We start from the raw sequence: 14,304 nt of genomic DNA on the forward strand, positions 1-14,304 counted from the left end.
TAAGTTTCCAGGGAGATCCTGAATTAATATGACTGATGATATCAGTGTTATTCACACTTATTTCGATCTGATTTTACAGGGTTTCTTAGCCATTGTTGCTGGCGTTTGCATATTTTCAATTTTCGATTCAGCTGTAATCTTGATATTTACTTGCTTTGTCAAGACATTATTCGACTTTAGTGAAGTTTTCATTTACTTATGTTACTCATTTACATATATTTTAGATTTTTTTGTTTACATGTAAGAATATTTAAATGCATTATTCCTTTTCGGAGGTGGCCGCTGTCAGATGCTGTACGTTCCACCCTAAATTATTACTTAGAAGCGCTAATAATTCAAAAGCTGATCTGATTAAAGAACGAAATAACAAAAAGGTTTTAAAATGTGATTCTTTAAGCTGCTAAGATGAATCATCTTATAGTACACTTGGAGTAAGAAAGTCTTGACAGGTAAAAAACTAACGAAGAAGTGAAAAAACTGGGTAGTGGGAAAGAATAAGTATTTGCAGATGGTTTTTGGTACCGGGGAGAATAACTAAGTGGTAGATAGATTCACGGAATCGCGAAATATTGCTATCACCAAAATTCCATTGGTGCTGATGGGGCATGTGTCTAGCTGTTTGAAGCAGCTATAAGGATAAATTTAACACTGTATACTGCTGAATTCTTAACTGAAATTATCAGGTATTCATGTAAACAACGTATCGTTAAAGGAAAGATAATCACTATGAAAATATTTTCAAGGTTTGTGTAAGTAAGTGGCTGGATACTGTGGGCATAGACGGCTTTCTGGAAAATGCCAAAGGCACAGCAAAGTTCTACAAGGACAGAAGAAATCTCGCCGTCAAAGCTGCAGAAAAGCATCTGAAAGGTAGGCATAGAAATATCTTTCATCTGGTCCTTGGAATCCATTGCCATTCATTATGGACCTTTAACAAAAATTATTCGATTAACAAAAATTATTCTTCGCAATCGCCTACAGCGTTTCAGTTTAAAATGGTACAAACACAAGAAAAAATATTTTTTTTGGAAACAGGGTCTTTTGTATTAAAAAAAATATATAAAATACATAAAAAAAAACTCCTATTTGCGGTGAGCTGTTGAAAAGTTGAATAGATGAAATTTTATCTTTTCAGTGACTGCACACGCCAAATGATCGAAGTTTTTAAGAATGTGTATCCCGCTGAAAAACACTGCTTTTTTGCTGTAGATAAATTACACATCGCGTTATGTCACGCTAAATTTGGTTTTCTCATTATTGTTTTTCACCTCTCCGTTCTGTTTTCCAATGTTGGTTTGGTTTGATAAAAACAAAACCTTTGCTATAGCCATATTTCTTTTTTGTTCTTCTATTGAGAAAGGAGTTCAGAGTTTTCTCTATATTGATTCACAACCAAATGAAGTACAGTAGATGCTTATGTATCTCTTCCAGGCTTGTGTGAATGGAACGTACCTGCTGGAGGAATGTATCTTTGGCTGAAGGTAAGTGTCTCACCAGACTCCCCTCTTTCCATGAGTTATGTGCTTCCGTTTCCTATATTGTTCTTTTGGTGGTTTCCAAAAGTCAAAAATGCCTTCTCCAATGATGAAGCTCTTTCGAGAAGCCCATAATCCCCGGAGGATTTAAACTTAAAAGAGGTTATGAAACTTTTTTTTAAAAAGGGGGCAATTTTAACCTGAGAGAGGAATTGCAAATATATTCTGGATCTTTCCGTTTCTTCACTTATGGGTAAAAAGTAAACCAAGGGGGTCTTCATTGTCCCTGTGTCTACTCTCTCTCTCTCTCTCTCTCTCTCTCTCTCTCTCTCTCTCTCTCTCTCTCTCTCTCCAACATTATGCCTAATGAAATAAGACAAGGCAGAGGGATTCATGCTTTCGGTAACTTCACATCTCTCTCTCTCCTCTCTCTCTCTCTCTCTCTCCTCTCTCTCTCTCTCTCTCTCTCCTCTCTCTCTCAGACAAGTCTTCGTCATATACTTGCAGGTAACGGACGTTGCTGACACGAAAAAATTAACTCTTGTCCGTGGTCCCGAAAAAGGAGTCCTAGCCCTACCGGGTTTGGCGTTTTTCGTGCACCAGGACAGACCAACTCCATTCCTGAGACTCTCCTATGCTGGCATCGACCCCCACAAAGTGGACGAAGTAAGTTTCTTCCTGTTAGTGTCATCAAATTCCGTTCCGTTCGCTATTGATATTGTAATTAAATTTTACGTCGGATTTTGTTTTAGTTATTAATAATATTTTTTGTAGTCGATGTTGTTTGTTGTTATCCGAAAATCTTGGAAGGGCCGAGCAGAAAACACCAATTAATTTGCAAATTATGCCGTAAAGAATGGATTGCTCATAAGAAGAAAGGGGAAAGTATAGAACCTACTCGCAAAACATATGAAAATAAACGTACAAGTTAATATCTTCATGCATAAGCAACAGTATCAATTGAGAAAACTTACGAAGTGGTTCGAGGTAATTTTCAGCGGTATAGTAACGTATTTATACTTTGTTTTTGAGAGCAGTCGGGAGTTGAAACAATCCCCTTCATGTACTTTCCAGGGCTTCAAGATGCTCGCCGAAGCCATACGAGAGGAGATGAAGGAAGAGAAGAGGCTGAAAAGGAATTAAAATGAATTCATGCATTCCTGTGCCATCGTCATCTGAGAGAACAGAAGCATCTCGGCAGATGCTGATAGCTCTTCGATTTGTGTCTTGAGTTACATTTTTCATTGTAGGATTTTGATAAGCTCTTGCCGCAAGAGAAGGGCATGAAGTAAATCATCTTGTTTAAGTCATTCCTCGGTCTATCATGATTCATGTCTTATGACGTCACGGTGTTCCTAAAGACGCTCTGTGGCTCTTGGGCTCCGCGAAGGTTTCTTCGTATGGAGTTCAACATCGCTTTTAGTTATATCTCATTCAAAATGCTGAGTCTGCGTGCTTCTCCTTAACACTTTTTATTGTTCAGGATCAGAAGGTCCTTTCACAACTAAGGGGTAAAAGAAGAAGATTATTACGTGACTAATCGTCTTTCATTTATTTTAGAACACGCCCTCGAGTCGTGTCTATGTACAAGTTCTCTGTAAAACCCAAGAAAAAAATAAGAGACGTCAATAACATTCGTCACCTTCTGAACATTGGTTGTTTTGCCTCCTTCATACTTTTGATAATCCATGGAATTTTAGAAGTTGTTTTCGACCAATTTGTTTTATCTCTCTCTCTCTCTCTCTCTCTCTCTCTCTCTCTCTCTCTCTCTCTCTCTCTCTCTCTCTCTCTGGACATGATCGAAAGATTTCGACTGAGGGAGAAATTAAATTCAAATGCATTTGGTAAGATAATACAGTTTAAAATTTCGGCCAGAACGAAAAAGGTTTATTGTGGGAGGGGAAAAAAATAATTGAAAAAGAATGCATTACAAAAAAAAATAACAGTACCTAACATATACTTAACCTTAGTTTCGCAACCTTCAAGTAGAGTAAAGAGGAACCACCAAAATTTGTTCTAAAAGCAAACGCTGATATAGAAAGTCAGGTCATGCATTGATTACTCTGAGGAAAATTTAATGCTGGACTGACCTTAAATAATACATGGAAATTGAGCGTTGATACGTTTGACACCTAGGAGGGTAAGATACCAAAGGTAAATAACTAGCAAAAAGTTAAAAAGCAATGTATCTGGGGCCGGAGGGACGCTGGAAGGAATCTTTCAGTAAATCATCTTTCATTGAAGCACGTAGTGAGCCAATCAAGGCCAGGTCCTTCTAAAAGCTGACAATGCAGTAAACGTGTCCGTGCAACATGTGCCGAAGATTTTGAGATGCGGCGAATTCACAAACACATTTTTATTTATATATTTTTTTAACGATGGCAAATGTTTTTGTATTGGCATCAGGTGAACATTATCAAGTTGTCTTCGGAGGAGCATCAGTAGTGTGAGTAATAGATCTCTGCTGTTTCTGTTCTGGACAACAGGTATGTAGTACTGCATGGAAGAGGCTTATCACTTGAATTTTGAATTGCAGTATATATGCATATCTGTTATGTGCGTGCCCATCTGCGGGTGTGTTAGTTTGCATGCGTGTATTTTAACTATAATTGTGTATATATACTTTATATATACATATGTATATATAGTGTGAGTGTGTGTGTGTGTGTGTGTGCGCGCGCGCTTTTGGATACTATGTGTGACCCAATTGCAAGATGAAATCTGATTCGATGAAAATTCCATTTATTGATGGGTCTTTTGTTGCAAATTTCCATTCCTCAGTATCCATTCATGTTAGATTACGTCTTATCGTCGATTGTTGATGTAAGAAAAGATGTGTGATAACGCCAATAGAGAGAGGGACATAAAGTCTAATCCTGGCAAGGGTTAGAACACTTAAGCCCTAAAGTAGGTTTAGTTGACCAAGTTTGTATTAGGCAGTCGTAGTTATGTCAGGTTTTATGACTCAGGCTAGATTGGTGTAATTATGATGGAGTATTCAGGGAACCGAGTAAGGATTATATTATATATATTTGGTACTTTCTGCAGCTGTAACGGACATCTCTCCAACCCTTGGCGGCTCGGTACCGGCTCCTCTTCAGCACGATGGATTATTCCAGATTCTTCGCATCAATTATGTCCAAAGTCGACTCCCACGGTATCTGGAACGAACTTGGTGAGTAATACACATACACAGACAGATATATATATATAGATATATATATATATATATATATTATATATATATATATGTATATATATATATATGTATATATATGTTTTGGTTGCTTTGCTATGGCCATTGATAGGTTTGCAATAAGCACCAATGAGTGTCAATAGAATTTACTAACATCCACTGCTTCGCCCTCCCCGCGCAATGCCTTTCCCCCCCCCCCCCCCCCCTCCCCCCACCCCCCCGCCCCCACTTCCCACTCTCTCTCTCTTCTCTCTCTCTCTCTCTCTCTCTCTCTCTCTTGCTTCTCGTAAAACGAAAAAGAATGAGGTGGAGGGAAGGAGAGTGATAACAAAAGAAGCCCAATACCTTTTTGACTGAATCCTAATCATCCCGGTATCCATGATTTTAAATATTCTCTGCTCACTTACTCTCTCTGAATTCCAGACAGGATAAACAATCCAGAAAAACCAGCGCCTTTTGAAATGCTGTACGGAAAACCGAACCCGGCGACCTTTCCGTTCGTGAAGGCCAAAGTGACCCTGAAGAATGACCAGATATTCGACATCAACCCTGAAGTGATGGCTGTGCTTCAGCAGTACTGTAATGTCAGTGGGTAAAGGAAAAGCTTTTTCAATTCAGCAGTTAGGCAAAGTATATATCCATTAAATGATACTGAAAAGAAGTACTACAGCCTCCTAATATTTGTTTGGGTCATAACGATTCACGTCGAATGGTGAGCAGCCAATACTCGGTTTTTTTTCATCTGTCCACACACCTGTGGTGTTGGCGTTTGGTAACACTGCGTCCCGGGCTTTATATACTTACATTCAGCTTACACTCAAGAATAATAACAATATCCTATTTATAATATTAACGGTGTAATTCGCATACAGTAAATTATCAAAACACTTTTTAGTTGCAAATGTACACCCAGATATCCTTTTATTTACCTAAAACTTACACATAGCGTAACTATCTAAAGCCCTGGACGCAGTGTTACCATACACAAACACCATAGGCGAGTGGACAGATGGAAAAAAAACAGTATAGTTATGGTATACTGTATCTATACGTCGTTACTTGGCGAGAATTCCTTGTACATTATTCGAAATGCTTGAACTTTCATTAGATAATGAAGATTAACCTCTAGTGCTTTAGTTTTTGAAGGCTCTGTGATCACTGTAGCTAGTAGCAATTATGAAAGGTATATGTGACAGAGCTCCTTTCATATCGAACCGAAAAAACATTTGAAGATCCTTTAGTCATGGTTCGGTAAAAGTGACGTTATGCCAAATTTCGACAGTTCTACAGTCACCGCATTTTATGTAATTAGCAAAAGGAATTATGAAAATCATTATTACTATTAGCACTATCATTACTTTATCATCTTTTTAACAAGGTCTTTAACTAACAGTTCTCACCATACATTCTTGTTTCTACCTTTAACGAAAGTATTGCAGCATCGCCACAAATCTTGAGATTGTTTATATAATTTTAATCTTTATATTTTTTTTTTTTTTTTTTGCTTTCTCTCCAATGTTCACTTACATTTTAGAAGTCAGCGTACATGTAGTAACGTTGAAGTAATGTTTTCTGCATTTTTTTTTTCTTTTCCTTTTTATTTTTTACTTATCTAATAATTTTTTTCTTTTGCCATCTATTTAGCTTCATATTTTTTCATATTTTTCCATCTCCCGAAACTTAAAAGATATCGGCCCCTGGTACAGCATATTCGAGCCTTGACGGAGCGAGTTCACGATCCCCCCCTGTGGGGCGATCGCAAGGTGATCGTCACGACAGGAGCCCTGAACGCCCTTAGTAAAATCTTCGAGATGCTACTCGACGAAGGGGACACGGTCTTCGTTCCGATGAACTGCTATCAGGGAGTCAACGCCGCGGTGAGCTAGTCCTCGAGTTATAGCCATTGCTTTTGTTTGGTCATTTTTTTTGTGACTGTCTGTTGAAGTTATCCATTACGTTATACGGACCTCATTGTAACTATTGCAACTTGAGCCTTTCTGGGCTTAGACCGCATAAATATGATATAGTAGTTTTGTTTTCAAGTTTTTTTCATTGCTATCGTTTTCATTAAGTCATCCCTTTGATCTTAGTACGTTCTTGCCAACAGGGTATTGTATTATCAGAGTTCTCGCATTTGAGATTTTAAATTTTATTGGTAGTTCAGCCCTTAAAATATATTTCACTTATAGGTCTGCGCTGGTTGCCACCTTGAGTCCGAGAGATTTTTTCGATTATACGTTTTTCTGACCCTACACACAGGATTAAAATAAATAAATAAATTAATTAAAAATAAAAATAAAGGTACATTTTTACTGCGCGCATCCTATTTCCAGGGAGCGCCCCTTCAACCGAATTTCTCAAGCATACAGACAGACAGAGGAGGAATTGTCCCCGATAGCCTCCAACAGGCTTTGATTGACTGCCAGAAATCCAAGGGTGTCCCAAAGGTATCTCTCTCTCTCTCTCTCTCTCTCTCTCTCTCTCTCTCTCTCTCTCTCTCTCCAACAGTGTCCAGTTTCTTTTTCAGATAGCCTTAATCTCTCTCTCTCTCCTTTCTTTTTCTCCTTAATTCTCTCTCCCCTCTCTCTGCTCTCCTCCCCTCTCCAATCCTTCTCCCCCCCTTCCTCCCCCCTCTCTCTTTCGTCTTCGTCCCGCCCTCCGTCGTTCCTCTCCCTATCTCTCTCCAACAGTGTCCAGTTTCTTTTTCAGATAGCCTTAATCTCTCTCTCTCTCTCTCTCTCTCTCTCTCTCTCTCTCCTCTCTTTTTCGTCCTCCTCTCTTTCTCTCACATTAATCCCTTTCTCTCTCTCTCTCTCTCTCTCTCTCTCTCTCTCTCTCTCTCTCTCTCTCTCCCCAACAGTGTCCAGTTTCTTTTTCAGATAGCCTTAATCTCTCTCTCTCTCTCTCTCTCTCTCTCTCTCTCTCTCTCTCTCTCTCTCTCTTTCCCCAACATGTCCAGTTTCTTTTCAGATGCCTTAATCTCTCTTTCCTCTCTCTCTTCTCTCTCGAATTCCTCATCTCTCTCTCTCTCTCCCCAACACTGTATTTTTTTTATTGTTTGTAACTCCAGTTTCTCAGATAAGCTAACTCTCTCGTCTCTCTCTCTCTCTCCTCTCTCTCTCTCCCCAACAGTGTCAGTTTTCCTTTTTCGATAGCCCTTTTAATTTCTCTCCTTTTCTCTCCTCTTTCCTCCTCCTCTCTTCTCTCCTCTCCTCTCTCTCTCCTCCCAACAGTTGTTTCAGTTTCTTTTTCAGAGTGCCTTAATCTCTCTCTCTCTCTCTCTCTCTCTCTCTCTCTCTCCAACAGTGTCCAGTTTCTTTTTCAGAGTGCCTTAATCTTCTCTCTCTCTCTCTCATTCTTTTTCGCTCCTCTTCTTCCTCCTCTTCTCTCCTTCTTCACCCAACCAAGTGGGCCAATTTCTTTTTCAAGAGCCTTAATCTCTACTCTCTCATACTCTCTCTCTCTCTCTCCTCTCTCTCTCTCTCTCCAACAAACGGGGGGCAATTTCTTTTTCAGAGAGCCTTAACGCTCCCTCTCTCTCTCTCTCTCTCTATTCTCTCTCTCTCTCTCTCTCTCTCTCTCTCCAACAGTGGGCGATTTCTTTTTCAGAGAGCTTAATTCTATCCTCTCTTTTCCTTCTCTCTCTCTCTCTCTCTCTCTCTCTCTCTCTCTCTCTCTCTCTCTTCTCTCTCTCCCACAGTGGGCAATTTCTTTTTCAGAGAGCCATATCCTCTCTCTCTCTCTCTCTCTCTCTCTCTCTATCTCTCTCTCTCTCTCTCTCTCTCTCTCATACACACACACACACACACACACACACACAGTAAAGAAGATTGTTTGCTCTGATTTTCCTCTTTCAATAAGTCTCTTCAGTAGCATAATACGTTTGTTTTCATCCATCTTCCCTCTATGCTCCGCTCCTTATTGATGGTTTTTCTTTTCCTTAAATTATTCATCAGTTTCTGTATGTGAATCCTGGAGGAAGCAACCCAGATGGAACTGTCCTAAGCGAATCCAGGAGACGAAGGATCTACGATCTTGCTTGCCAGCATGATATCCTTATTGTTGAAGACGACCCTTACTATTTTTTGCAGTTTTGTGACGTGAGTACCTATATTATTATTATTATTATTATTATTATTATTATTATTATTATTATTATTATTATTATTATTATTATTATTATTATTATTATTGAGTCTTCTATGGCGAGGTTGTAAGATTTGTTAATACATGAGTGATGCAACTTAACATAATACGACGTTGAAGAAGTTGGACACCCAAGTAGGAAGAGAACACTAGGAACGAATGGAAGATAAAAGACAGAAAGCCAAGTATATGGAGTCGAAGTGTATGTTGGAAAATAAATGGCATTAATATACTTCTTATTGTGTGCCAAACAGGTGTATCTTAAGCAACAACGACGCTGCGTCGTCTGACGTGAGTTGCTCCTTTGAGTGATTTTCAAGAATCCCATTTTTACTCACCCATACTGGCACAAAGCCCAGATAAGAAAGAAAGATTTAACACCATTCCTTCGTAAACCAATAAGCGTAACCGAACTTGCAGAAAACCGTAGCGAAAATCAGTAAAGTAAGAATAAGTGAGAATAGAAAAATACCAGTTTAAATCAGAAGGTTTCATTTGTTATTTTCGTTAATAACTTATATACCGGTAGGCAGTGCTTGGCTTTAAGCTTAAATTCCATATGACATTCCCTTCCATTCCATTCGTATATCGGTAGGATATTCTTGTTTTCTTTTTTCATTTTTTCTTATATCAAAAGGTGAAGTTCGTTATTCAACCTCTGGTATCCTCTGGTACATCAGATGCCTTTTAGTGCAATTTTTAAAAGTGTATCACTTAAATTCCTGGAAACTGCTCTTTCACTATTCCTCTATCAGATTGTGCGGGAGTAACAAGGCCAGTGAGATGTATACTAGATATAAGCGTTGTAAAGTACTCTTGCTTGCTGAAATCTCAACATAACGGAAATGTATTTATTTTTGAATCTCGAAACTAATTTCCAGTTTGATAGAAAGGTGGTATTTTTCAAAATATATAACGCTATATTGTTATTTACTCATTTGCCTTTGTTAGTACTTAATCTACCTCTTGTACTGGTGTAACCTTATGGTTCCAGGGTGAATCAGTGTTTATATATATATATATATATATATAGATATATATATATATATATATATATATATATATATATATATATATATATATATATATATATATATATGTTTGACTTGATAGAATGCCACTGGATGAGACTTCTCATCAAGGATTTAGATCTGCGTACATATAATAACAAAACGTATCACCGACGTCTTTGACACTTAAATCGACACATCCTTTCTTTTCACAGGAGGTTCCATCCAGTTTCCTTCAGTTGGATACCGAAGGTAGGGTCCTACGCTTGGAGTCCTTCTCGAAGACCCTTGGCGGGGGATTGAGGTTGGGTTTCGCCATAATACCAAACCACTTTGCCCCGACTCTAAGCATACTGTTTCAGGAGTCTATCATGCACACTTCGATGTTTCCACAGGTAAGCTGCTTAATACGTCATATACCCGTTTGGTGATGAGATTTTTTTTTCTCTCTCTCTCTCTCTCTCTCTCTCTCTCTCTCTCTCTCTCTCTCTCTCTCTCTGAAATGAACCTGCTGTTATGTGACCGCTTGTATTGAAAGGTAATTAATTGCCTTTCAGGCTTATTTCATATAAATATATGGTACATTCTCTCTCTCTCTCTCTCTCTCTCTCTCTCTCTCTCTCTCTCTCTCTCTCTCTGAAACGAATCTCTCTCTCTCTCTCTGAAACGAACCTGCTGTTATGCTGTTATGTGACCACTTGCATTTATATAGATATATAGTACATGATCCGAATAATAATAATAAAGCAAGTGTGCTTAACCGAACGATTGCCTTGAAGCGCACATTTCTGCTCAGTGCTTGACTATATTTTCAAGGAAGCTTAGCTGACCGTATCGATATAACTGGTTCTGTGGATAGTTAAGACCAAAACTTCGAGGAAATTAACCGACCACGTTATTTTCTACACCCCAATTCAAAGGTTGGTCGATAAGAATATTTACTTTTCTTCATTGTAGAGATTTGGAACTCGATTCCGGGGTCTTTTTTCGAGTGTTTCATGATCTTAAATCCTGCGGAGTGTATCCAAACTCTCGCTCTCCCCCCCCCCCCCTACCTCAGCACCACCCCCCCGACACCTCCCCGCCCCCACCAAACCTTTTTTCGTTTTATCCTACATTTTTCTAGTAAAATTCAGTTGACTTTGTAACAAGAAAAGCCAATCAGACTTTGTAACGTAATGACACAATAATTTAAATATTTAATAAATATAAAATAAATCACTGGATGATATCACGAGAATTCAATACACGAATAAAGTGGCTATGGAGGTCAGAGACCTACGTCTGCTGTATGCGCATGATGTGCATACGCCTATGTAGTAGTTATTAAACATACGAAGGTTCAGGTCATGTCATAAATCATTTTACTTCACTTTGTGACTCGTTCTTAGGTGCTGGCCAGCCGTTTGTTCGACACCTGGGGTCTTGATGGTTATTTGAAGGAAACTGAAAGGACACGGGAGTTCTACAGAAAGCAAAGAGACATGGCACTCCAAGCTGCTGAGAAGCATTTAAAAGGTTTGAATCTTTCTCTCTCTCTCTCTCTCTCTCTCTCTCTCTCTCTCTCTCTCTCTCTCTCTCTAATCAGTATAAATGGGCACAAACAAGTCCCTTGTTTCATTTCCCGTAATGAACTCTTTGTTTCAAGAAGCAATTATCTCATCTACAGGGTTGTGCGAATGGACAACGCCATTGGGCGGCTTCTTCCTGTGGCTCAAGGTAAGTAGGCAAATCCCTTGGTAAAAATTAGAAATTGATTACTCCTTATCTTGGCCCAAAGGACTCAACGCCCTGTTGTCTTTCCTTAGACTACTTCGGTTTATGTACTAGTTATTGTCTTTGACTTCTGGCCATTATTGTCACCAAAATCCATATATCATTTTACAGTAAGCTTAAATTTGGAGGATGTTCGATGAACGAGTCGAAATGATAATTTCAGTGTCCCACTTTCTTTAAGCGTGAAAACAAAACCATTCTGTAATCACTCCAAAATTCATCGAAACATCTTATGCCTAAACGTTGTTGTGACATGTAAATTTGCCCTTTAAGTTCAACCGATGCTGATGGTACGCCATCTCATAAGACATTCGAATGCCTCTGAGAAAATATTGCGATTTCAAAGGCTTAGAACTGCCTGGACCAAAAAATAAAAGAAAAAAGAGCAGCGCTCTAAACCATTAATGTATAGGTTACGTTAAAGGACGAAGATTGTTTGGTTGGTTAAGAAAGCTGGATATAGACCAGAATTAGCCCCTGCCCAAAAGCTGTCCTTGGATGTGGTAATGTGTGAGAGCGAACCAGGAGATTGGTGTAACAAAACCTAATGTTAAATACTACCCATTATCTAAAGTGCCCTTACCCCCGACCCCCTTGTTCAATATCCATTTCAAAGACCCATCATGGCCCTGGTGTAGCAAAACTTATCGTTATCGGAAACGCCCCTAACTCCCTGACTCCTATTCATTTCATAGACTCACTTCATCTCTCCCCATAATTATTTCGCTAATTTTCAAGTTACTCTGATACTGGAAAACGTTTAGACTATGAGCTGACATCTGGAATCTGTACCTACAGACAATTCCAAAATGTACATTTTATGGTGAGACCGTAATGCTCAATACAAAACGACAACGTTCTCACATCGCAAACTTTGCAAATCAGGTCCCGAAACTCAAAGATACCAGGAACCTGCTGCTAGAATGTGGCAGGGAGAGAGGCGTGGTGTTGGTGCCTGGCTGCGGCTTCCTCGCGGATCATAGCAAGCCGTCGCAATTCATGAGGGCGTCCTACTCGAAAGCAGATGGAAAGGATTTAGATAAGGTACTTAAATTTATCACTTTGAATTTCAACCTGTCGCTCAGGCTTTGACAAAGCCACATTGAGTGAAACTGTAACTCCACAGAAAGTTATTAATTTTTTCTGGGCTAAAACTTCCCCGTACTATGCAATTAATCATTGCAGAATTAAAACAAACTATATAATATCACATTTTTGGCTGTCTAAGAGTTCCGCAAAAGGCGTCAATATATTAATTTCTATTCAATATAATAATTTCTCCTCTTGAATCATTACAGATGAATATTTCTTCATTTCTCAAGTTTACCACACATACTTGAAATACTGATGCATCTGATTTATTAATATGCAGATTAAATTTGCTTACTTTTTCCAAGCTTCAAAATATTTCCAAGACCATTCAGTGGGGATGATGGTAGATTATACTCTACAGGCATTTCTTTCTTAAGTCGAATTTAGAACATTCATCATGACAGGACAATTTACTGCTAAATTGACTGCCATATTTCAGTCTTTAGAATATCTATAGAGACTAAAGTTGATTGTTGATTACAGAGCTCACGGCTTGATATCTCAAATTTGCTTCCACTTTCTAGGCATTCAGGATACTAGCTGAAGCAATCCGAGAGGAGATCAAGAAAGAAGAATCGAAATGACATATCGAGGTGCAGGAAATGCATTTAAATCTTACATCCATCGAGAGCTGGACACAGGAATTCGTCCACACAACGTCAATATAAGAAATCAAACTCTATTTAACAGACTTTAGAGCGTTATTGTACAGCTCGCCAATACCCCCCTTCATTTTACTGTACCCCTGCTATTTCAACCCAGTTGTCAGGTGGATGTTCAATATCCAGTGCATGTGGTTCAGATGACCAAATAATTTACTTCAAATAACTAATATTGTGTAGTTACCTTATGCAACCAGAAATGGAATTATATTTGTGAAAAATGCTAACTGTCAAGACACGTTGGAAGCAGTTTTTTAAAACGGAGATTTTTCTCTATATTTAAACATCCTGGTCCATATATTAACCAAACTAAATTTTGTACCTAAGTGAGTGGAAAGGTATATGCAAAGGTCAATGATTCTCTAGCGTTAAAGGAGTCTGTATTGGAACTGTGATCGCTGTTGCTTCAATGTTGGTTGAGAAGGAAAGCAAAGATGACTGAAAAGAAGATTGTCTTAGCCGTAGAGGTGCAAGATGCTAAGAAACAAAATCAACAGGAGTCACCAATGAAAATGGGGAAGAGAAGATGCAATATGGAACACAAGAAATCCTGGATTACTTGTAAAAATATTGAAGCAACAATGTGTTAGAAAAGAATGATATCCTGGAAGTACAACAAAAAGATATAATGAAGGAAAGCAAATGTGGCTGCAAAAAAAATTAAAATCTTGAAGGACAGCCCCAAAAGCAAGGAAGGGTTATGACGCGGTTGCAACACAAATGTGATTACGAGGAAAGGATATATATTTTTAAGTCCAAATTTTGGACGTCATTAACCAGTTCTCTTGCCTCGTAAAGCCAAATGAATGATCTATAAGTTCTTTTGAAAAAGAAAATGTCATTTTGCTAAGATTGCTTCCAATAGAACACCGAGGTGGGGATTTATTTGAAAAAAAGTAAAGTTGGTTGGACAGTTTATTCTGAATTATTAAAAGATAAATAAAATA

At 38.5% G+C, this 14,304-nt stretch overlaps 1 protein-coding gene across 1 annotated transcript in view; it reads left to right on the forward strand.

Annotated features, from left to right (window-relative positions):
- The window catches only part of LOC135225101 (uncharacterized), a 21,543-nt gene extending 8,014 nt beyond the window's left edge, over positions 1–13,529 (forward strand). Inside the window, exons 8-21 of the mRNA XM_064264358.1 lie at positions 744–870; positions 1,432–1,481; positions 1,983–2,141; positions 2,550–2,602; positions 4,529–4,650; positions 5,095–5,263; positions 6,359–6,548; positions 7,005–7,118; positions 8,628–8,771; positions 10,043–10,222; positions 11,219–11,345; positions 11,497–11,546; positions 12,489–12,647; positions 13,220–13,529. Coding sequence (XP_064120428.1) covers positions 744–870; positions 1,432–1,481; positions 1,983–2,141; positions 2,550–2,602; positions 4,529–4,650; positions 5,095–5,263; positions 6,359–6,548; positions 7,005–7,118; positions 8,628–8,771; positions 10,043–10,222; positions 11,219–11,345; positions 11,497–11,546; positions 12,489–12,647; positions 13,220–13,279 — 1,704 coding nt within the window. The 3' untranslated portion in view covers positions 13,280–13,529. The remainder of the gene's footprint in view (positions 1–743; positions 871–1,431; positions 1,482–1,982; positions 2,142–2,549; positions 2,603–4,528; positions 4,651–5,094; positions 5,264–6,358; positions 6,549–7,004; positions 7,119–8,627; positions 8,772–10,042; positions 10,223–11,218; positions 11,346–11,496; positions 11,547–12,488; positions 12,648–13,219) is intronic.
- The last annotated feature ends 775 nt before the right edge of the window (positions 13,530–14,304 follow it).

Source organism: Macrobrachium nipponense, chromosome 12, assembly GCF_015104395.2.
Source record: "Macrobrachium nipponense isolate FS-2020 chromosome 12, ASM1510439v2, whole genome shotgun sequence".
In the NCBI taxonomy this organism is placed as follows: domain Eukaryota; kingdom Metazoa; phylum Arthropoda; class Malacostraca; order Decapoda; family Palaemonidae; genus Macrobrachium; species Macrobrachium nipponense.